General features: G+C 41.5%; 1 protein-coding gene across 5 annotated transcripts in view; it reads right to left on the reverse strand.

Annotated features, from left to right (window-relative positions):
• The window catches only part of LOC110532448 (chemokine-like protein TAFA-1), a 53989-nt gene extending 31476 nt beyond the window's left edge, over positions 1-22513 (reverse strand). Inside the window, exons 1-2 of one of the 5 annotated variants that reach the window (XM_036988440.1) lie at positions 22408-22513; positions 13902-14049 (exon numbers count right to left, since the gene is read on the reverse strand). In XM_036988440.1, the coding sequence (XP_036844335.1) occupies positions 13902-14049 (148 nt within the window). In that variant the 5' untranslated portion in view covers positions 22408-22513. Of the gene's footprint in view, positions 1-13901; positions 14053-15931; positions 16389-22329 lie in introns of those variants that run through there. The other 4 variants (XM_036988438.1, XM_036988439.1, XM_021616358.2 and 1 more) reach the window with 4 other exon arrangements.
• Positions 22514-23062: the final 549 nt, after the last annotated feature.

Here is a 23062-nt window from a genome sequence, read left to right on the forward strand (position 1 = left end):
ATGGTTGGCCCTGGTCAATCCCTGGATGGGACTCTAGATGTAGCTGGAAGTGAGGGAAAAACATGTGAAGGGAAAAACGTAAAAAATTATATAACATGTGAAACTTCACACGTGTCTGCAAACCACGTCTGACTTGTGAAAATGTAAATATGTTTGATATAAGGTCACACGTGTAAAGTTTTTTTGTGATTCCTGCATTCCTTTTTATCCAATCACATAAACCACTGTGTACTGAATTTGCTATAGCTGACAACATATTGTTGTTGTTGACATGTCATGTGGATGTTGTGGCTAATGGATCAGTCATTGAGGCATGATCAATTCAATGGAAGGATTATCACTTTACTCTGTTTCAGAATCAGATCTTATCCAAGGTTAGGATGAACAGTATTCTTCTGCCCGACATCCTCACACAGTATGTTGTGGAGAAGAAATTGTGAAAAGTGAATAGAAAATGATCAAATTGAATGTGGGGGCTGTTTGACACAGTGTTGATGGATTGCTATTCTCTGCTGCTGGTGGCCTTGACTCCAACATGCAAAACAAAACAATTCCCCTCCACTCTACACTATTTCTGTGTGTGTTTGTGAATGTATGTGTGTGATTGTGTATGTGTGTGTGTGTGCAAGTGTGTGTGTATGTTCTTGGAGAACCCCCTGTGCCAGCAGCCACTGAGCCTGGTGGGAGTGATGTAGCATGGTTATTAATGCATGAGGATCCTCATACAGAGTATCTAAGGCTGATAACAGCTGGCAGAGTCAGAGGAGAGTCAGTGCTGTGTAATTAATTAAGCTTTAGGCCTCCGAAATTCATTTTGCACACACAAAACCATAGCCCATTGCACAATGCTGCTGCATGTACGTTTTCTATAAACATGCTGTATTAACCAATATCTACAAGCACTAAGTACATGTGGGTCTCGTGAATGGAATTATCAATGGAGTCCAAGAGAGAACATGTAGTATTTAGTGTTGTAAAATCCAATATCACACCAATGCTGAACATAATCAGGCATGTGCAAGGTGTTGTATCCAAATATGATTACTGCTCACACACAATAACTGACAAAATGTGGCCCAGATCCAAAATCCAAAACGGGCACATTAGTTCTCCCCTGAAAGAGACCTCGATGTCTTGTCAGAAACCCATTATTCTTTAAAAGTGCTTTCCTCACCATGTTAAATGAGCATGCCCCAAACCAGTTGAGTCTATGGGGGCGCTATTTCATTATTGGATAAAAAACGTTCCCGTTTTAAGCGCAATATTTTGTCACGAAAAGATGCTCGACTATGCATATTATTGACGGTTTTTGAAAGAAAACACTCTGAAGTTTCAGAATCTGCAAATATATTGTCTGTGAGTGCCCCAGAACTCATTCTACAGGCGAAACCAAGATGAAACGTCAAACAGGAAATTAGCAGAATTTCTGAAGCTCTGTTTTCTAATGTCTCTTTATATGGCTGTGAATGCGACAGGAATAAGCTTAGACCTTCTGCCGTTTCCCCAAGATGTCGGCAGCATTGTGACGTATTTGTAGGCATATCATTGGAAGATTGACCATAAGAGACTACATTTTCCAAGTGTCCGCCTGGTGTCCTGCGTCGAAATTGGTGCGCAACGCCAGGTGCAATTATTTTTCCATTTGATAGAGAGGAGAAACCAGGCTTCCACGAACGATATATCATCGAAGAGATATGTGAAAAGCACCTTGAGGATTGATTCTAAACAACGTTTGCCATGTTTTCAGTCAATATTATGGAGTTAATTTGGAAAAAAGTTCGCGTTTTGAGGACTGAATTTTCGTTTTGTTTTGGTAGCCAAATGTGATGTACAAAACGGAGCTATTTCTAATACACAAAGAATCCTTTTGGAAAAACTGAGCATTTGCTATCTAACTGAGAGTCTCCTCATTGAAAACATCCAAAGTTCTTCAAAGGTAAATTATTTTATTTGAAGACTTCTTGTTTTTGTTGAAATGTTGCCTGCTGGATGTTAACGCTAATGCTAACGCTAAATGCTACGCTAGCTAGCTACTGTTACACAAATGATTGTTTTCCTATGGTTGAGAAGCATATTTAGAAAATCTGAGATGACAGTGTTGTTTACAAAAGGCTAAGCTTGAGAGATGGCATATTTATTTCATTTCATTTGCGATTTTCATGAACAGTTAACGTTGCGTTATGGTAATGAGCTTGAGTCTGTATTCACGATCCCGGATCCGGGATGGGGAGATCAGAAAGGTTAAAAACATTTAGAACCAGGAACAGATATAGCCCTTGGTTCACTCCAGACCTGACTGCCCTTGACCAGCACAAAAACATCCTGTGGCGTACTGCATTAGCATCGAATAGCCCCCGCGATATGCAACTTTTCAGGGAAGTTAGGAACCAATGTACACAGGCAGTTAGGAAAGCAAAGGCTAACTTTTTCAAAAAGTAATTTGCATCCTGTAGCACAAACTCCAAAAAGTTATGGGACACTGTAAAGTCCATGGAGAATATTAGCACCTCCTCCCAGCCGCCCACTGCACTGAGGCTAGGAAACACTGTCACCACCGATAAATCCGTGATAATTGAGAATTTCAATAAGCATTTTCCATGGCTGGCCATGCTTTCCACCTGGATACCCCTACCCCGGTCAACAGCCCTGTACCCCCCACAGCAACTTGCCCAAGCCTCCCCATTTCTCCTTCACCCAAATCCAGACAGCTGATGTTCTGAAAGAGCTGCAAAATCTGGACCCTTACAAATCCGCCGGCCTAGATAATCTGGGTCCTCTCTTTCTAAAGTTATCCGCCAAAATTGTTGCAACCCCTATTACTAGCCTGTTCAACCTCTCTTTTGTATCGTCTGAGATCCCCAAAGTTTGGAAAGCTGCCGCGGTCATCCCCCTCTTCAAAGGGGGAGACACTCTAGACCCAAACTACTACAGACCTATATCTATCCTACCCTGCCATTCTAAGGTCTTCGAAAGCCAAGTTAACAAACAGATCACCGACCATTTTGAATACCACTGTACCTTCTCCGCTCTGGTTTCTGAGTTGGTCATGGGTGCACCTCAGCCACACTGAGGTCCTAAACGATATCATAACCGCCATCGATAAGAGACAATACTGTGCAGTTGTATTCATCGACCTGGCCAAGGCTTTCAACTTTGTCAATCGCCACATTCTCATCGGCAGACTCAACAGCCTTGGTTTCTCAAATGACTGCCTCGCCTGGTTTACCAACTACTTCTCAGACAGAGTTTCAAATCGGATGGCCTGTTGTCCGGAGCTCTGGCAGTCTCTATTGAGGTGCCACAGGGTTCAATCCTCGGGTCGACTCTTTTCTCTGTATACATCAATGATGTCGCTCTTGCTGCTGGTGATTCTCTGATCCACCTCTACACAGACGACACCATTCTGTACACTTCTGGCCCTTCTTTGGACACTGTGTTAACTAACCTCCAGAAGAGCTTCAATGTCATACAACTCTCCTTCCGTGGCCTCCAACTGCTCTTAAATGCAAGTAAAACTAAATGCATGCTCTTCAACCAATTGCTGCCCACACCTGCCCGCCCGTCCAGCATCACTACTCTGGACGGTTCTGACTTAGAATATGTGGACAACTACAAATACCTAGGTGTCTGGTTGGACTGTAAACTCTCCTTCCAGATTCACATTAAGCTCACTGGTCACCATAGCAGCACCCACCCATAGCACGCGCTCCAGCAGGTATATTTCACTGGTCCCAAAAGCCAATTCCTCCTTCGGCCGCCTTTCCTTCCAGTTCTCTGCTGCCAATGACTGGAACGAACTGCAAAAATCACTGAAGCTGGAGACACATATCTCCCTCACTAGCTTTAAGCACCAGCTGTCAGAGCAGCTCACAGATCACTGCACCTGTACATAGCCCATCTGTAAAAAGACCATCCAACTACCTCATCCCCATACTGTTATTTTATTTATTTTGCTCCTTTGCACCCCAGTATCTGTACTTGCACACTCATCTTCTGCACATCTATCACTCCAGTGTTTAATTGATATATTGTAATTATTTTGCCACTATGGCCTATTTATTGCTTTACCTCCATTATCCTTCCTAATTTGCACACACTGTATATATACTTTTTCTATTGTATTATTGACTGTATGTTTGTTTATTACATGTGTAACTCTGTGTTGTTGTTTGTGTTGCACTGCTTGCTTTATCTTGGCCAAGTCGCAGTTGTAAAGGAGAAGTTGTTTTCAACTAGTCTACCTGGTTAAATAAAGGTGAAATAAAAAATGTTTAAAAATAATAAATTACCACAAATACTGCTGTCATTGGAAATAATTATTTGTTCTTAACTGACTTGCCTAGTTCAATAAAGGTTACATAAGTAATAAAAATTAATTAAAATGTATCAGATGAAATGGAAATACTACTTTATTGACTGGAAATTAGTCTAAGAAGGTACCTTAGCATAATGGCAGTGGTGTAAATACTTTGAAGTACTATTTAAGTAGTTTTTCTTAGTTTTGTGCTTTACTTCACTATTTATATTTTTGACAACCTTTACTTTTACTTCACTACATTACTACAGAAATGAATATACTTTTACTCCATAAATTGTCCCTGACACCCAAAAGTACTCGTTACATTCTGAATGCTTAGCAGCACAGGGAAATGGTTCAAATCACACACTTATCACATCCCTACTCCCTCTGGTCTGACACATACTAAACACATACTTTAACTTTAGATACTTAAGTATATTTTAGTAATTTGATTTACGTTTGATACTTAAGTATATTTAAAACCAAATACTTTTACTCAAATAGTATTTTACTGGGTGACTTTCACTTTTCTCAGCCTCCAGTATTTATGCTGCAATAGTTTGTGTCAGGGGGCTGTTATATCTGGAGTATTTCTCCTGTCTTATCTGGTGTCTGTATGCTCCCTCTAATTCTCTCTTTTTCTCTTTCTCTCTTCTCTCGGAGGACCTGAGCCCTAGGACCATGCCTCAGGACTACCTGGCCTGAAGTCTCCTTGCTGTCCCCAGTCCACCTGGTCATGCTGCTGCTCCAGTTTCAACTGTTCTGCCTGCGGCTATGAAACCCTGACCTGTTCACCGTACATGCTACCTTGTCCCGGACCTGCTGCTTTCGACTCTCTCTGCCGCACCTGCTGTCTCTAACTCTGAATGATCGGCTATGAAAAGCCAACTGACATTTACTCCTGACATGCTGACCTGTTGCACCCTCTACAACCACTGTGATTATTATTATTTGACCCTGCTGGTCATCTATGAACGTTTGAACATCTTGGCAATGTACTGTTATAATCTCCACCCCTCAGAGCCTGGTTCCTCTCTAGGTTTCTTCCTAGGTTCCTGCCTTTCTAGGGAGTTTTTCCTAGCCACCGTGCTTCTACATCTGCATTGCTTGCTGTTTGGGGTTTTAGGCTGGGTTTCTGTACAGCACTTTGTGACATCGGCTGATGTAAAAAGGGCTTTATAAATACATTTGATTGATTTATTGATTCGTTGACTTCAGTCATTTTCTATGAAGATATCTTTAATTTTACTCCAGTATGACAATTTAGTACTTTTTCCACCACTGCATAATGGAATTGTATGGAGAGTTGGTCCCCTGGGGTCACACTGTCATGTATGGAGAATATTGGGACAAAATAGGCTTGGCAGGCACCAGATGTAGTAGGCTCAGGCTGCATGCCACTTCCCATAGACACTGCAGGTAGGCTGGGATGAGACCTAGTGAAGGCATGGCTTCCTGGCTCAGAGGCAGACCTGAGATCAAATAATATTGGATTTATTTTTTAAAATATTGTACCTGTGCTTGATTAACCTTTCTTGTTGGAATGCAAAGTCTCAAAAGTGTGAACCTATAACACCTGGCGCTCCATGCAGACTGAATCAAACGCTCAAAGTATATGACAGATTTCAAATAGTATTTGAACCCAAGCCTCCTTAGAGGAGGTCTGAGGGGAGGATGAGCGACATGTAAGTCAAAAGAATGTGCCTGCAAGAGGCATTATATAAGGCTATTAAACTGTCACTGTCTAGAAGGATGTAACCTTTGTTTGCGACCGCTGAAAATCAATTTTTCATGTTTGTTTCTGGCGAGGAAGTAGCACTGTACTATGTCTCTCCTTTGTTAGAGAGCATGGGGAAATGTTTTTGCTCCTTTTTTTTCTCTCGCTCTCTTTGACAGAAAGATACACAATGAAAAACATGTAGCTTGCAAGCAACATTAAAATGGAATAGCCTACGTATAACCACTGCCCCTTACCTCTATATATTATATGTTGACGTGTGTGTCTGATTTCTATATCATTTGGGGTGTAATGTTTGGGTGTCTGTCAATTTAAGTACTTATTTGCACTGAGAATTCAAATGAACATACTGGGAGTCGAGAACACAAACCCGATGTTGATGTTTTTTCAGGGCAATTAGGAAAAAAACATTCAGCGAGTGAAGTTCAATCCAGTATTGTCTGAGTTCAAACCCTGCCAGTCGTAGTGTAGGTGAGAGGGAGTTGATGAGTGAGACCACCTCAGGCTTCTGTGTCCTCCTAATTCCTATTTGTTGTCTCTCTGTGGACACTCAGTGCCGCTTCTAGCCTTTTGGGGGCCCCAAGCGAGATTTGGCCGGGGCTAGCAATTACCTAGCAATCCCCACAAAATGTAGCTGCCATGGGCTAATTGAGGGACTGACATAACAAGTGGAAAACTGCTGATGCACTATCAAATTTCGAAATTGCACCTCGTGTATTATACTTTTCTAACTCTCAACAGTAAGTTGAGACCTTGACTGAGTTCCTTTTTTTGTGTGTGGGGGGTTGGGCCCCCCTAGAGTGTGTGGGGCCCTACACGCAGCGCCTAGTCTGCTTATAGGAAGAGACGGCTCTGTTGACACCTTCAGATGGAACTGAGATTCAGGCCAACCACTCAATAGAATTCTTACCATTTAAAAACAAATCTTTCCTCCTATTTGAAGATAATACAAAATTACAATACAATCACTCCAGATTATTTTAAGATAGCATTATGTTTCCCTCTTCTCTATATACATTACTCTTAAGTGCACACACACCACATGGGAAAATGGACTGTCTGACAGATAGCATTAAGCATTTAAAAGTCCCTGTCAACACACCCCTTTCATACACTTAAATACTATATAACCTTATCATTTATATAATCATATCACTACAGATTAATTGTAGGTGGCATTGCTTGTTTGTTTTGAGCAACATGGTTCAGTTTGTAAAGTAAGTTCAAATCATGGGACAAAGCCTTATGTATGAGTTAAAGTGTATGAGTTCTAGAGATAATGTGTGATCAGAAAAACACAAAACTTTGTAACAGTGGCAAGAGTGCTTTACGTTTGAGTGCTCTAGTGTGTTTCCTGTGATCCCTGTTGGGGGTGGATGGTGGCATGTCAACTCAGGACCCTAAAAACAAAGCCGACGCCCCTTTTGCATGCACGACAACCACAATCTGTTCCTGCTGCTGTTCACGCTCATTGCACGGAATAAATAAGGCACCTTGTGAATCATGCAACCCGTAGCTCGGCAAACTGCACTGTCCGTCTTCACCAGAGGAGCGTAAAACAGCCCACAGCACGTCTGAGAGTGAAGCTCCGGCTGCTGCTGCATCCTATAAGTACAGCTGAAGGGTGGAGAGGAGTACACTACCTCCTCCTGATTCACTGGACATACATAATCAGCTATTCAGGAATCCTACCTCCAGCTAGAGTTAGTGCGTGCTGGGCCTGGGACACTGGAACCCTTGGGATGCTTTGTGTTGTTTTTGCAATACATTTCAAATTGGCTCAAGGCAATTATACACATAGACCTACCTTTGTTCAAGGCTTTCAAAATCAATGTCAGTTGTTTGGAATAAAGCGTTGTTCATGTTCATATTGGACCATGTGAGTTGCATTTAGCCGTAATCAGCATATTAAAACCTTTCATTGCACTATGCCTACCATTTATCCTGTTTAGAGAACCTGTTTACCTCTACAGCCCAACACTTTTCATTGGCAAGGAAAAAACTGATCTCCAGCCCCTTGTGATCTCAATTTCCTGTGGTAGTACCAGTCACTGAGAATTTAAGGCATGTCACCAGCTTCAATGATTGGCCCAACGGTCCACAGCCAATGTCCTTCCTGCCACCAATTCATGACCCGTCAACCCCAATACTGCTACCAATCCAACAGCCACACAACACACAACGCAGAACAAATGCCCTGATGTCACAGTCAATCCAGGCATCCCATTCTGCTCTCATAATACTGGCATCCCATTTATCCTGGCATGAGGACAAGACAAATTATGGTATTCAGGAATAACAAGGTTTTTACTCTTTCCCCTGATCCAGAAAATTAACGATTGTATGCTTTCTACAAGATTAACTAACCACTATTCATATTTTTGGGTGAATTTGAAATCTCTCTCAAATCCTTGTCGGAAATGTGTGTTTGTCGAGTGTATTGTCTTTACAGCTGTATGCCAACATCCCAAGTGATTGATTCTTCAGTGGGAGAATGTAATTATGGGCTGTACCATCACAAAGCTCCTAGAACAGCAGCACTGATGTCTCAGAGGAGATTTCATAAGGCCATTACTCGATAGCTGGGAATCTCGAGCTCAGAAAACATGTTCCCCTTCATTGTTGTTTAGAAATGTTTATGGGACAGACACACAACTGAAACATTCAGCATTACAGTCCTATATTAGTCCCATCTAATGTGTGTATCTATTTTTAAACATTTTTTTATTTCACCTTTATTTAACCAGGTAGGCAAGTTGAGAACAAGTTCTCATTTACAATTGCGACCTGGCCAAGATAGAGCAAAGCAGTTCGACACATGCAACAACACAGAGTTACACATGGAGAAAAACAAACATGCAGTCAATAATACAGTAGAAAAATAAGTCTATGCATTGTGTATCTGTGTACAAGGCCATCGCATTAAATTGGGTTTTGTGTAGTTTTAAATAACACTCTCTGTAGTTTTAAATGGCTTCTGTATAGTTTTTAATGGTGCCCTGTTTAGTTTTAAATGGCACTCTGTGTAGTTTTAAATGGTGCTCTGTGTAGTTTTAAATGGTGCTCTGTGTAGTTTTAAATGGTGCCGTGTTTAGTTTTAAATGGCGCTCTGTGTAGGTTTAAATGGCGCTCTGTTAAGTTTTAAATGGTGCTCTGTGTAGGTTTAAATGGTGCTCTGTTAAGTTTTAAATGGTGCTCTGTGTAGGTTTAAATGGCGCTCTGTTTAGTTTTAAATGGCGCTCTGTGTAGGTTTAAATGGCGCTCTGTGTAGGTTTAAATGGCGCTCTGTGTAGGTTTAAATTGCCCTCTGTGTAGGTTTAAATGGTGCTCTGTGTAGGTTTAAATGGTGCTCTGTGTAGTTTTAAATGGCGCTCTGTGTAGGTTTAAATGGCGCTCTGTGTAGGTTTAAATGGCGCTCTGTGTAGGTTTAAATGGCGCTCTGTGTAGGTTTAAATGGCGCTTTGTGTAGGTTTACATGGCGCTCTGTGTAGGTTTAAATGGTGCTCTGTGTAGTTTTAAATGGTGCCGTGTTTAGTTTTAAATGGCGCTCTGTGTAGGTTTAAATGGCGCTCTGTATAGTTTTAAATGGTGCAGTGATTAGTTTTAAATGGCGCTCTGTGTAGTTTTAAATGGCGTTCTGTTTAGTTTTTACTCTCAAGGACTAGAGCTACGGTGCCTTGCAAAAGTATTCATCCCCTTTGACGTTCTTCCTATTTTGTTGCATTACAACCTGTAATTTAAATGTATTTTTATTTGGATTGCATGTAATGGACATACACAAAATAGTCCAAATTGGTGAAGTGAAATGAAAAAAAAAACTTGTTTAAAAATATATATAAAAAAATAAAAAGCTGAAAAGTGGTGTGTGCATATGTATTCACCCCCTGTTCTGAAAGGCCCCAGAATCTGCACCATCAAGCAAGCGGCACCATGAAGACCAAGGAGCTCTCCAAACAGGTCAGGGACAAAGTTGTAGAGAAGTACAGATCAGGGTTGGGTTATAAAAAAAATATCAGGAACTTTGAACATCCTACGGAGCACCATTAAATCCATTATAAAATAATTGAAAGAATATGGCACCACAACAAACCTGCCAAGAGAGGGCCACCCACCAAAACTCATGGACCAGGCAAGGAGGGCATTAATCAGAGAGGCAACAAAGAGACCAAAGATAATCCTGAAGGCGCTGCAAAGCTCCGTAGCGGAGATTTGAGTATCTGTCCATAGGACCGTTTTAAGCAGTACACTCCACAGAGCTGGACTTTACGGAAGAGTGGCCAGAAAAAAACATTGATTAGAGAAAAAATAAGCAAACACGTTTGGTGTTAGCCAAAAGGCATGTGGGAGACTCCCCAAACATATGGAAGAAGGTACTCTGGTCAAATGAGACTAAAATTTCGCTTTTTGGCCGTCAAGGAAAACACTGGCGCAAACCCAACACCACCCATCACCACGAGAACACCATCCCCACAGTGAAGCATGGTGGTGGCAGCATCATGCTGTGGGGATGTTTTTCATCAGCAGGGACTGGGAAACTGGTCAGAATTGAAGGAATGATGGATGGTACTAAATACAGGAAAATTATCGAGGGAAACCAGTTTCAGTCTTCCAGAGATTTTAGACTGGGACGGAGGTTCACCTTCCAGCAGGACAATGACCCTAAGCATACTGCTAAAGCAACACTTGAGTGGTTTAAGGGGAAACATTTAAATGTCTTGGAATGTCCTGGTCAAAGCCCAGACCGTAATCCAATTAAGAATCTGTGGTATGACTTAAAGATTGCTGTACACCAGCGGAACCTATCCAACTTGAAGGAGCTGGAGCAGTTTTGCCTTGAAGAATGGGCAAAAATCCCAGTGGCTAGATGTGCCAAGCTTATAGAGACATACCCCAAGAGACTTGCAGCTGTAATTGCTGCAAAAGACAGCTCGACAAAGTATTGACTTTGGGGTGGTGAATAGTTATGCACATTCAAGTTTTCAGTTTTTTTTGTCTTATTTCTTGCTAGTTTCACAAGAAAAAATATTTTGCATCTTCAAAGTGGTAGGCATGTTGTGTAAATCAAATGATACAAACCTCCAAAAAATGCACTTTAATTCCAGGTTGTAAGGCAACAAATTAGGAAAAATACCAAGGGGGATGAATACCTTTGCAAGCCACTGTACTAACATGACATCCATGTTGGGTTACTCCTCCGTCATTGCTTTATGATTGGACCAGCTAGGCCAGTTAGCTGTTTTCAGTACCGGCGCAATCAATCTTTTCAGGAAAGCCTATGATCAGGGACGTCTAAACAACAAAGACTCACGAGAGAGCAGTAACTCCAATCAGGCTCACAGCTTTCTCCAAATAAATCTCACTAATGTGGAGATTTGACATGGAAAAGAACAGAACCCAATAAGCATTTAGTCTACTGTATGTTGTGCTGACATTACATTCACCAAAGAAAAACATATAATTAACACACAAACGGTACTTTTAGTAGTCTAAAAATACAGTAGGAGGATGTATTTGGTTGGGCTGCATTTGTCCACATGTTATAATGCCCTGGTATTTGGTTGGGCTGCATTTGTTCACATGTTATAATGCCCTGGCATTTGGTTGGGCTGCATTTGTCCACATGTTACAATGCCCTGGCATTTGGTTGGGCTGCATTTGTCCACATGTTATAAGGCCCTGGGATTTGGTTGGGCTGCATTTGTCCACATGTTATTATACCCTGGGATTTGGTTGGGCTGCATTTGTCCACATGTTATTATACCCTGGGATTTGGTTGGGCTGCATTTGTCCACATGTTATTATACCCTGGGATTTGGTTGGGCTGCATTTGTCCACATGTTATTATACCCTGGGATTTGGTTGGGCTGCATTTGTCCACATGTTATAAGGCCCTGGGATTTGGTTGGGCTGCATTTGTCCACATGTTATAAGGCCCTGGGATTTGGTTGGGCTGCATTTGTCCACATGTTATAAGGCCCTGGGATTTGGTTGGGCTGCATTTGTCCACATGTTATAAGGCCCTGGGATTTGGTTGGGCTGCATTTGTCCACATGTTATAAGGCCCTGGGATTTGGTTGGGCTGCATTTGTCCACATGTTATAAGGCCCTGGGATTTGGTTGGGCTGCATTTGTCCACATGTTATAAGGCCCTGGGATTTGGTTGGGCTGCATTTGTCCACATTTGATAGCACATACTATATTATACTCACGTGTGACTGAGCGATGAAACAAAGGTGGTGTAGCGAGAATTACTGTCCTGACACTGACATCAAATGTTGAATACAAGAAGCAGTTGACCTGCTTTACCACTACTAAGGCGTTTGAAATAGAACAGCCACTGAGGAGTGCTGCACGCTCCGTTAAAAGCACTGGCACAGCTCTCTTTGCAAAGCCTTGACAAGATTCACTATGCAGCTTTTGAATGATTCTCTCCTATGTATACTTCCATTCACAATATCCATTACTTAGGCTTCCTGAAAACAAAAGTACCGCTGGTCCAATTTCAATTCAGCACAATTTCATCGAGATTGTAATCACCCGAACCAAAAGGAGGAGAATCGTTTGTTGGTAAATTAACTCATATATCAGCATGAGAGTTATTGGGGCTGAGGTGGACCCAAGAGTAAATATTTCCGCCAGATCCTGCAAACTGTAGCTCAAAATGAATAAACACACAGTCTTGCCACGTTGGTTTGGACTTTTGAAGCAAACCCTCTGTACACAAAAGACAAATGTAACACAGTGCAATGTGCATGCTAGATAGCTAATGGGTGATTAGTCCTAGCTAATTAGCCTGTCATCCATTAGAAAATAATGGCTTTGTCAAAAGAAGCCCCCAGTGACACCACACACACCATAACCTTTTCTAAAGTGGTTAAAAGGTTGAAGTTTATTGGGATGTCTTGTCCTGGAGGCAGAACGTAGCGACTTCAGCTAGATGGGCCAGCTGCAAAGTGAAAATTGGCTAAATTGTAAGAATGTATGACAACAGAAGTTCACTTTTTGGCCTTAATTTAAGGTCAGGGTTAGGTATTACGGTTACCAATGTGGTTAAGGTTAGGGTTAAGGTTAGGGTTAAAGTTAGGGTTAAAATCAGATTGTATGACTTAGTGGCTATGCCAGCTAGTGACCACTCTGCAGAGCTGTCACGACTCCTACCGAAGGTGGCTCCCCTTCCTGTTCGGGTTGCGCTCGGAGGTCGTCGTCACCGGCCTACTAGCTGCCACTGATCCTTTTTTCCTCCCCCTCCTTGTCTGTTTATTAGTTACACCTGCGTTTAATTAGGTTTATTGGTGGGGCTTTATTATCCAGCCGGCCCGCCTACTGGGTGTGCGGGATTATTCTCTGTGTACATTTTGTGCACGACTGTAGGACATGGTTGTCCGTGTATGTGTGTATTTTCTGGACTGTTTAGTTCCCCGTGTTTTGGGGCATTTGTTTGGGTTGGCGTCGGTTTCACCTGTGTGGTGAATTAAAAGTATTGCTACCCTGAATTCTCTGTTTCCTGCGCCTGACTTCTTCCTCCACTACACTCCGGGCATTACAAGAGCTCCCTCCAAGAACAAGATTCATGACGAAATACATTAACCTGCAAGAGGTTAGGGAAAGTTGGTCATTTTTTTCAGTGACTATTTACAAAGAACACACAAAGTTCTAAATAGAATATACGTATATTGCCCAAGCCCTCCTCCCTATCTTGTTTTGTTCCAGTAAATAACCATTACTCTGTACTGCAATTATCCATACAAAGGCTATAAAAAGGGACAAAACCTTTTGCAATGTTCCATTAGACCTACATTTACACAGCTCAAAAGTGGAACAAAGCAGAGGTAGAAGTGGAGGAGGGTGTTGTTAATGACTCACCAATCATGTGAATGGAAGTCCTTCCAGGCCGTGTCACATGGTGCGGCTGTAGCTGTATGGTCTCATAGAAGGTGGCCTGGCAGAGCTGGATGGCTGTCCCACTGACCCAGAGGACCAGGCAAAGCAGCCAGGACATGACAGCACACATCTGCTATAGCGGGGTGGGGGGGCACAGTCAAAGGTCATCATGTCACACACAGAAACACACACGCAAGCACAGATGCCCTCATGACCAAATGAAAGCACACACGCGCGCACGCACACACACAGAAACACACAGAAACACACAAAACCATGTCCTGGCACATTGACCCAATGAACTTCCACATAAACCTCATAATAAACAGTGTATCACTCAGCGTGATAATCAACTGCTCGTTTGTGATCTTTTTATTCCTGCCCTATTTTGTCCCTGAGCCACAGCGCAGCAGAAAATGTGGAATGGTCCCTGGAGACTTATTCCATGCAGCTGAGATTTCCCCTGACAGGCTGAATCCCCCTCTTCAACCTGACTATCTCTTCTTGCCTGCCTTTAAACCAAAATTAGAAATAAAAAATAAGATTGCTCTCCTGGTTCACAGGCAGTTAGCTGCCATCTCTTTTCTACGGGTGTCTTTTGGATGTCACAAGGTTGTGAAAGTGATAGAACCATAATGGGAATCAACAATCATGTAATGTCTCTCACAAAGCTGTTTAGATAAGGGGCTTCAAGACACATACAGATCCCAGGTTAAGGTTAGGGTTGGGTTGAGAATGATTCAATATTGTAAATAATTGCCTCTGTAAAAATATATTGACATCAACAAACGTGGTGATAGCATTACATTGTGATTGTATTCAACAGATTACAAAATTATTCATTTTTAGTGATGCTTGTGAAAGAGAAAATTGCTTTTGGGCAGGTGCCTTTGTCATGTAGTACAATTTTTTATTAGATTCAGTTTCAGTGTTGTTTTTTTCTCAGTTATAATCTAAATAATTACCACTGTCAACATATCTTTACATCAACAAACTAGAGGTGTTGCCTGCAAGCAGTGTTTCGGTTCAACACATTACAAAATGTGAATTTTTTGTCAGGGAGCATGTCAAAGGAAAATCTGCTTTTATGCAGGTGGCTTTAATAGGTAATGAGATTTTGTATTAGATTAGGTTTTAGATATTTTTGTTGAATGTAGCCTACTGTGTCTATGTGAAATTTGAGTAGAGTGTGCTTCCGCCTTGGATTGGCTTTCAATGATAGTGCTTCAGAGAAAAAATGTAGCTGGCCTTTTGTTATTCATTCCACAGATCCTACAGTATAGATATAGAATCTTCATTTGAGCCAGTTTGCTACAGTAACAGGAAATTGAATTATTATGTGGATTATAATTAATGAACATTTTTGTAGGGGTTGTTACATTTTTCGTAAGTGAAAATCAACCGGCTGAAATGTCTAAATTCAAATTAAAAACTTCATAAGTCTTTTTAAACCTTAAATACATTACAAGTGTTACATTTCCTACATTGCAGGAGAAACAACAGGGTGATCACATTAAGATCCTATCGTAGTTCAGCCTAGATATTACAGTCTCTGTTTTCCCTGTTTAAAGGACTTTACGTCTGTAAAAAGGTGGCATAGTCTGCAAAACACAGTACATGTATTTTCTTTCTAATGCACTATCGATGTTCTCATATGTGTTCATGTACAGTAAAGTACTGTACATAACACAATTGGCCCAGAACATTTCCAAAAACTGTCAGTACATTTGATAGTTCAAACATTATGTGTTTCAACAGACTAGATGTAACCTTTGGAATAAATCAGCCTTGGAATAAAAGAGGAACATGAAATCCACAAGATTATGCAAACAGTAAATATTGTAAAAGTAATGTTACTACAAATTGCAAGCAAATGTATGTCATAAAAACAGAGCAGATTTTATGAAACGGTCTCCATATTTGTTCATGTAAAGTCCCTTGGGTACAGTTTTATTTATACTTCCATCGAAACACTTAAACATCTCTCCTTCTTTATACAGTAAATCTCCTACCTGAGTAAAGATCCTGGTAATCCTGGTAGAGTAAATAATTATTCTATCACATTATCTTAAATCCATCCATCCCAAAGCTGATGTGAATCCCCCCACAACTTTATCCTTGATTTAGGTGTCGAGACTCCCAAACTCCTCTGACACTTCACGGCTTGCCCTTCTTCACTTTGTCTGAGGACGACCAACAATGAGCACAGAGACTGAAACAGATTTAGAGCCTTGCCATTTCCTCCTTTGAAATATCACTGTATTCCCTCGAGGAGACCCTGGCACTGACACAGAATAGATTTGCCTCTTTGCGTTTACAGGCACATACAGAGTGATCCTTAATTAACTGCTGTAGAATCTCCCCTCTCGCTCTCTCTTTCTCTCTTTCGCTTTCTCTCTCGCTCTGTCCGTCTGCGTCCTCCTCCCATTGACAGGCAGTCTCTGAGAACACGTTCTAGCTCTGTCCCCCTCAGCGAGCACTAAGTAATGACTGTTCCTCTACAGCCTGCCTGAGTGTAAAGACTATCAGGTCTTAAAGCAAGATTGCCCCAGTATCACACTGAAACGGCAAGGTACCTTATGGTCAGTCCTGATTATCAGCCTCTTACCATTGGAAATCAACACAGGTGGTCTCACATAGGAACACCCACTTTAGAACACCTTTAGAACACTTACATAGATTATATTTACCTAGTACATCTTACACACATTTTTTTATGCACTTCTCCCCACAGCATAACATGGTAATATGACACGCAAGTGGGTGCAATCAAACCAGGCTACATTTCATGTAGGGCAATTCCATGCAAAGAGAGTGATGCTGAGACTCAGATTTTCACTTTAAATGTATGTTAAAAAAAAGTAAAACAATGATTGAAAAGTTAAACAAACCATAAAACTCTATGCACATGGGCTACTTTTGACAATTTCCACTGACTATTTTACCAAAACATATTTCCTTGAAGAACGGTGCAGATGCAACGTTGTGCTGTGCCGGTTTGTGCTGTTGTTGTGCCGTCATTTTGTCACCAAACTTTGCATCTGCATAGTTGGCTGTTTTGTTTAACTTTGTAATCATTGGTTTTTGTTTGGCATTCATTTTGTGAAAAATCTAAGTCTCAGTATCACTCTGTTACCATCTAATTGCCCTGTACATTTCATATGCTTGATCCTCTTCATGGTGACTGCAGATAATATATATTCATAACCAAATCGCCACTCATTAGTAATAAGAAGTTTAAAGAAGAGAGCTGAAATCAACCTTCTGGTGAAGGATCATTAATCCTAGGCTGTTCATAAACTGGACGGCAGAGAGGGATATTCAAATAGTCAAGTTCATCAGTCAAGTGATGGTTTAATGGCTACCATAGGAAATAAGGGAGAGGTAAGTGCCATTACAAGGAGTAAGTCAGCCCTGATCAGTATGTGTGGAAGACAATAAAGCTGAGAGAGGCTGTCCTCCCTCCTCTATACCCACGGTATGACTGAAAGCCAGCTCCACTCCTCCACTGCATTGTTTCAAATCTTTATCACTGGTATACAGAACACGCCCCCGGCCCTGAAATCACACTGCTCTAAAAGTGGTGAAAACATTTTCGGCTTGATTGGAAAGGTGAGGTTCATTCCCATGGAGGCCAAGGAGTGAATAAAAACATGGAGCAAGAGGAGAAAGTGTGACACACTCCTCTCAGGGGTTATGGGCATAATGTCACTTTGAATGAGCGTCTCTGCTGCGAGGCTATGTAATAATCAACACTCTGATGGGGATGGAGGATACACGATGTGAAGAAGAGGATAACAGAGAAACAAACAGAGACAACTTAAATATCTTGGAGCAGAATCAGAGTTAGACAATCATTCCCAGCCTCAGACATCTTCAGCATGCAGCCCACAACAGGGCTGTTTTAACATTGAATGAATGAGATTTGTCTTTGACAGCGTTAGGAGCGAGCGATATGCTTCAAAGCTCCATTGGATTAAGCTACTTTGTCAAAGCAGTGCAAAAATGCAAGGATCTCATTGAAAAACAATAAGTCCTGGCATCAACCAAGCACACGTTAAGTTTCTGCAGATCTGAATGCTCAGTCTCCAGGCTAGTAAATTCTCTAGTCTCCGAGGGGCTATTATTTTTCTTTATTGTGACTATATGACTTATATGACTATATCTTTATGACATACAGGTAACTTGCAAAATAAAGGAAACACCAACATAAAATGCCAGAACAGCTTAAATGCATCTTGGCATAGATTTTACAAGGGTCTGGAACTCTATTGGAGGGATGTGACACCCCTCTTCCATAATTTGGGGGTGGTAAACAGTCTCAGGCGCCGCTGCAGAATTTCTCATAAGTGTTGAATTGGGTTGAGATCTGGTGACTGAGACACACACACACACACATTTTAAACCCCCTATGAGACCCCTCTTGCAAAGTCACTGAGATCTCTTCTTCTAGCCATGATAGCCAAAATAATGGGCAACTGGACATTTTTATACAGTGCCTTGCGAAAGTATTCGGCCCCCTTGAACTTTGCGACCTTTTGCCACATTTCAGGCTTCAAACATAAAGATATAAAACTGTATTTTTTTGTGAAGAATCAACAACAAGTGGGACACAATCATGAAGTGGAACGACATTTATTGGATATTTCAAACTTTTTTAACAAATCAAAAACTGAAAAATTGGGCGTGCAAAATTATTCAGCCTCTTTACTTTCAGTGCAGCAAACTCTCTCCAGAAGTTCAGTGAGGATCTCTGAATGATCCAATGTTGACCTAAATGACTAATGATGATAAATACAATCCACCTGTGTGTAATCAAGTCTCCGTATAAATGCACCTGCACTGTGATAGTCTCAGAGGTCCGTTAAAAGCGCAGAGAGCATCATGAAGAACAAGGAACACACCAGGCAGGTCCGAGATACTGTTGTGAAGAAGTTTAAAGCCGGATTTGGATACAAAAAGATTTCCCAAGCTTTAAACATCCCAAGGAGCACTGTGCAAGCGATAATATTGAAATGGAAGGAGTATCAGACCACTGCAAATCTACCAAGACCTGGCCGTCCCTCTAAACTTTCAGCTCATACAAGGAGAAGACTGATCAGAGATGCAGCCAAGAGGCCCATGATCACTCTGGATGAACTGCAGAGATCTACAGCTGAGGTGGGAGACTCTGTCCATAGGACAACAATCAGTCGTTTATTGCACAAATCTGGCCTTTATGGAAGAGTGGCAAGAAGAAAGCCATTTCTTAAAGATATCCATAAAAAGTGTCGTTTAAAGTTTGCCACAAGCCACCTGGGAGACACACCAAACATGTGGAAGAAGGTGCTCTGGTCAGATGAAACCAAAATTGAACTTTTTGGCAACAATGCAAAACGTTATGTTTGGCGTAAAAGCAACACAGCTGAACACACCATCCCCACTGTCAAACATGGTGGTGGCAGCATCATGGTTTGGGCCTGCTTTTCTTCAGCAGGGACAGGGAAGATGGTTAAAATTGATGGGAAGATGGATGGAGCCAAATACAGGACCATTCTGGAAGAAAACCTGATGGAGTCTGCAAAAGACCTGAGACTGGGACGGAGATTTGTCTTCCAACAAGACAATGATCCAAAACATAAAGCAAAATCTACAATGGAATGGTTCAAAAATAAACATATCCAGGTGTTAGAATGGCCAAGTCAAAGTCCAGACCTGAATCCAATCGAGAATCTGTGGAAAGAACTGAAAACTGCTGTTCACAAATGCTCTCCATCCAACCTCACTGAGCTCGAGCTGTTTTGCAAGGAGGAATGGGAAAAGATTTCAGTCTCTCGATGTGCAAAACTGATAGAGACATACCTCAAGCGACTTACAGCTGTAATCGCAGCAAAAGGTGGCGCTACAAAGTATTAACTTAAGGGGGCTGAATAATTTTGCACGCCCAATTTTTCAGTTTTTGATTTGTTAAAAAAGTTTGAAATATCCCATACATGTCGTTCCACTTCATGATTGTGTCCCACTTGTTGTTGATTCTTCACAAAAAAATACAGTTTTATATCTTTATGTTTGAAGCCTGAAATGTGGCAAAAGGTCGCAAAGTTCAAGGGGGCCGAATACTTTCGCAAGGCACTGTACATGCCCTTAAGCATTATGGGATGTTAATTGCTTAATTAACTCAGGAACCACACCTGTGTGGAAGCACCTGCTTTAATTATACTTTGTGTCCCATTTACTCAAGTGTTTCCATTATTTTGGCAGTTACCTCTATCTCAAAACCTCTCCGTGAGATGGTGGCAGTAATGCACGTGGGTCTAAAGTGAACAGTGCATATACAGTGATGCAATTGTGAGCTGCAGGAATGTCTACTGCTGTCGTGAGTGACCAAAATTCTGAAAGGTTTTGGTGTTCCAAAAACCGCACATGACATTTGGAAATTATATTAATGCTGACATTGACAATTACTCCTGAAGGCTCATTGTTTAAAGACTTCATGGAGTGTGTCAAAATTCTTAATTATACCAGTATTGTAGTTAATTCAGAACAATACAACATGTCGAACCTACTACAAAGAGTTCATAGTAGGAAAGCTTGATATCTTTACACTGAAATAAAACACTTTAACGATTGTAAATCTTCTCACCATTAAATGTATTGCTATTCCACATGTGTAGCTCAGTGAGGGGTATAGCCGTGACTGAACAGCTCCAGTTTCAGCACCATAGACAGGTCTACTCACTACAGCATTATCAAGATGCTCTAGTTTAGTTCCATGGACAGCTCTGTTCACTGCATCACAGTGAAGAAACCCAATTTCAGCAACCTGGACAGCTACAGCCCCAATCACTACAGCACCATGCTGGCAAAGGACAGCGCTTTGTCACTCAACATACCTGTATAGCATTAATAATCAACACAGCTGCAAGGCATTCTCTAATCAACACAGTGGCATGACTGTTCCACACCAGTGGTGCAGTTGGAAGGACACAACCACAGCGTGCCAGCAGAACCACTAATTGTGTTTTAGGTCCCTCAGAAGGATAACTTATTTGAACACTTCCGGAGAAGCCAAGACACTGCCTTAGTAAGGGAAGCCAAACGGGTAGGATCTTCAACCACCACTTGCCTGAGGGCTCTGTGAACTTGTTTTTTTTAGTCTTGGTTGTGTGCTTTACTCATTGTCACTTGTGTATTCAGGCACACCCAACTTTTCCCAACCTCATGGTGTGTGTTTTGTTTTTGCAACAGGAATGGGCATTCATTTCTCTGTCTTTCCCAAGACAGATGGAGGGGGTTCGATTAACCCTGCCCCGGGTACCCGTGTAGGCGCGTTTGCATCAGCTGAAAGTTGATTGCATTCGGGCTGCCTCCCGTGTGTGAAACAGGTGCCCAAGGTGAAGTCCGCTCAAAACAGAAGTGGTGCAATTAAGTACGATTAGGATTCAATGTTATCCCATGCAAAATGCTTTATCTGCCTTCCAAATGTAAAATATAGTTAGAACATTTATTTTATGGAAAAGAGATGTTTCTGGACGATGCACCATACTGCCTTGTTGACAAAATGTCAGATTGCGGTTCCATTTGAAAAGGGAGCTCCACCCTCCCTGCTTTCGCCTGATGATGTAACGGGCCATATGCCGGTTCCCCGCGGCTTAGCATAATCGAATCTGCCCATGGAGACAGACAGATACGGATTCAGAGACGAAAACAGAGATGGAGACAGACACCGAGACGGACACAGACATGTTTGCAGTCTTGAGCTGTGAATGTGCCGGCCACCTTACCAGGCTCTGCTATTCATAATCGAATGATCATTTCCTCAACTGACATTAATAAAGAGTATCATTTAAAAGCTGTTTTAATGTTGAGAAAACACAAGGCTTTTTAAAGAGGGGGAAAAGCCTTTCCTTTATTGTTTGATCTAAATGCATTTTCTCAGAGGCATATCAATCACCAGTGCCAATAAACCACAAGACAGCATGAGACGATGAGTGATTCTTTTCAACTTCCAATCATTAGCATTTTCATTGAGTGATTCTGTTTTAAGCAGCAATCGTGGCTTGTTTCTTAGGTCAATGGCAAACAGTTAGGGGCTGGTCCATCTACATGAGCCCTCTTGCGGGTTCAGCCAAGTAAGAAATATGATTATCTTTAAAGGGAGACCTAGTCTAAAAGTCTGAAAGCCAGGGCCTTGTATCTTATATTGTGGTGTGCTGATGTTGGGTAGGATCCCATCAAACCCCTATTAGAATAATTTGTCTCGATCTGAGGAAGCTGGGTATTTTTAAATGTATTGCCTTCTCGTGTTTAATGGAAATTGAGTGTGGCCACATTTTACACCTGATGATCTTAACATTTAATAGATTTTTGTTATGGATGACTGTGAGACACAGATGTAATCTTTCCCCCAGCAAACACTTCATTAACTTACCAGGCACAAACTTCACTATTCTTACCCCGACGTGATTTCAGTTGGAAACAGACACAGAAGTTTAAAGGGGAACTGCACCTGCTGATTTGGCCTTGTTTTTTGGCTTGCTCCTCAAGAAATGCTCGTGGCCATGACAGAAACCAAACGTGAGTTGGCTTGGAGGTGATATGATGTGGGTGTTTCTTGGGTGTGTCCTTGCCACCACCAAGACACACCCATCTGTCAGAACTTTGCCCGCAGCAGTTTTCCCGTTCTCAATCACAACAAACAAACCTCCTGCAGGTTGAGTTCAATTTTCTACAGGCAGATAGATGTATGGTGAGATGCCGGAGGAAGCTTTGAATAGGTCAGTAGCCTACAGAGTAATATGAGATTGCTGAATTTATTTAGATATTCTAAACTAAGTGTTTTGATAAATGTCAAATGTAGTAACAGATCCTTATTGTAACAGCTGCTGAATGAAGAAGGAGTGGACCAAAGCGCAGCGTGGTACGTGTTTATGATGTTTATTAAAATCTGAACACTAGAACAAAAATAACAAAGTTGAACAAAACGAAACAGTTCTGTCTGGTGCAGACACAAAACAGAAAACAACAGTGGGAAAAGGCTACCTAAGTATGGTTCCCAATCAGAGACAACGATAGACAGCTGTCCCTGATTGAGAACCACACCCGGCCAAAACAAAGAAATACAAAACATAGAAAAATGAACATAGAATGCCCACCCAAATCAC

This window comes from Oncorhynchus mykiss, chromosome 9 (assembly GCF_013265735.2).
Source record: "Oncorhynchus mykiss isolate Arlee chromosome 9, USDA_OmykA_1.1, whole genome shotgun sequence".
Lineage (NCBI taxonomy): Eukaryota > Metazoa > Chordata > Actinopteri > Salmoniformes > Salmonidae > Oncorhynchus > Oncorhynchus mykiss.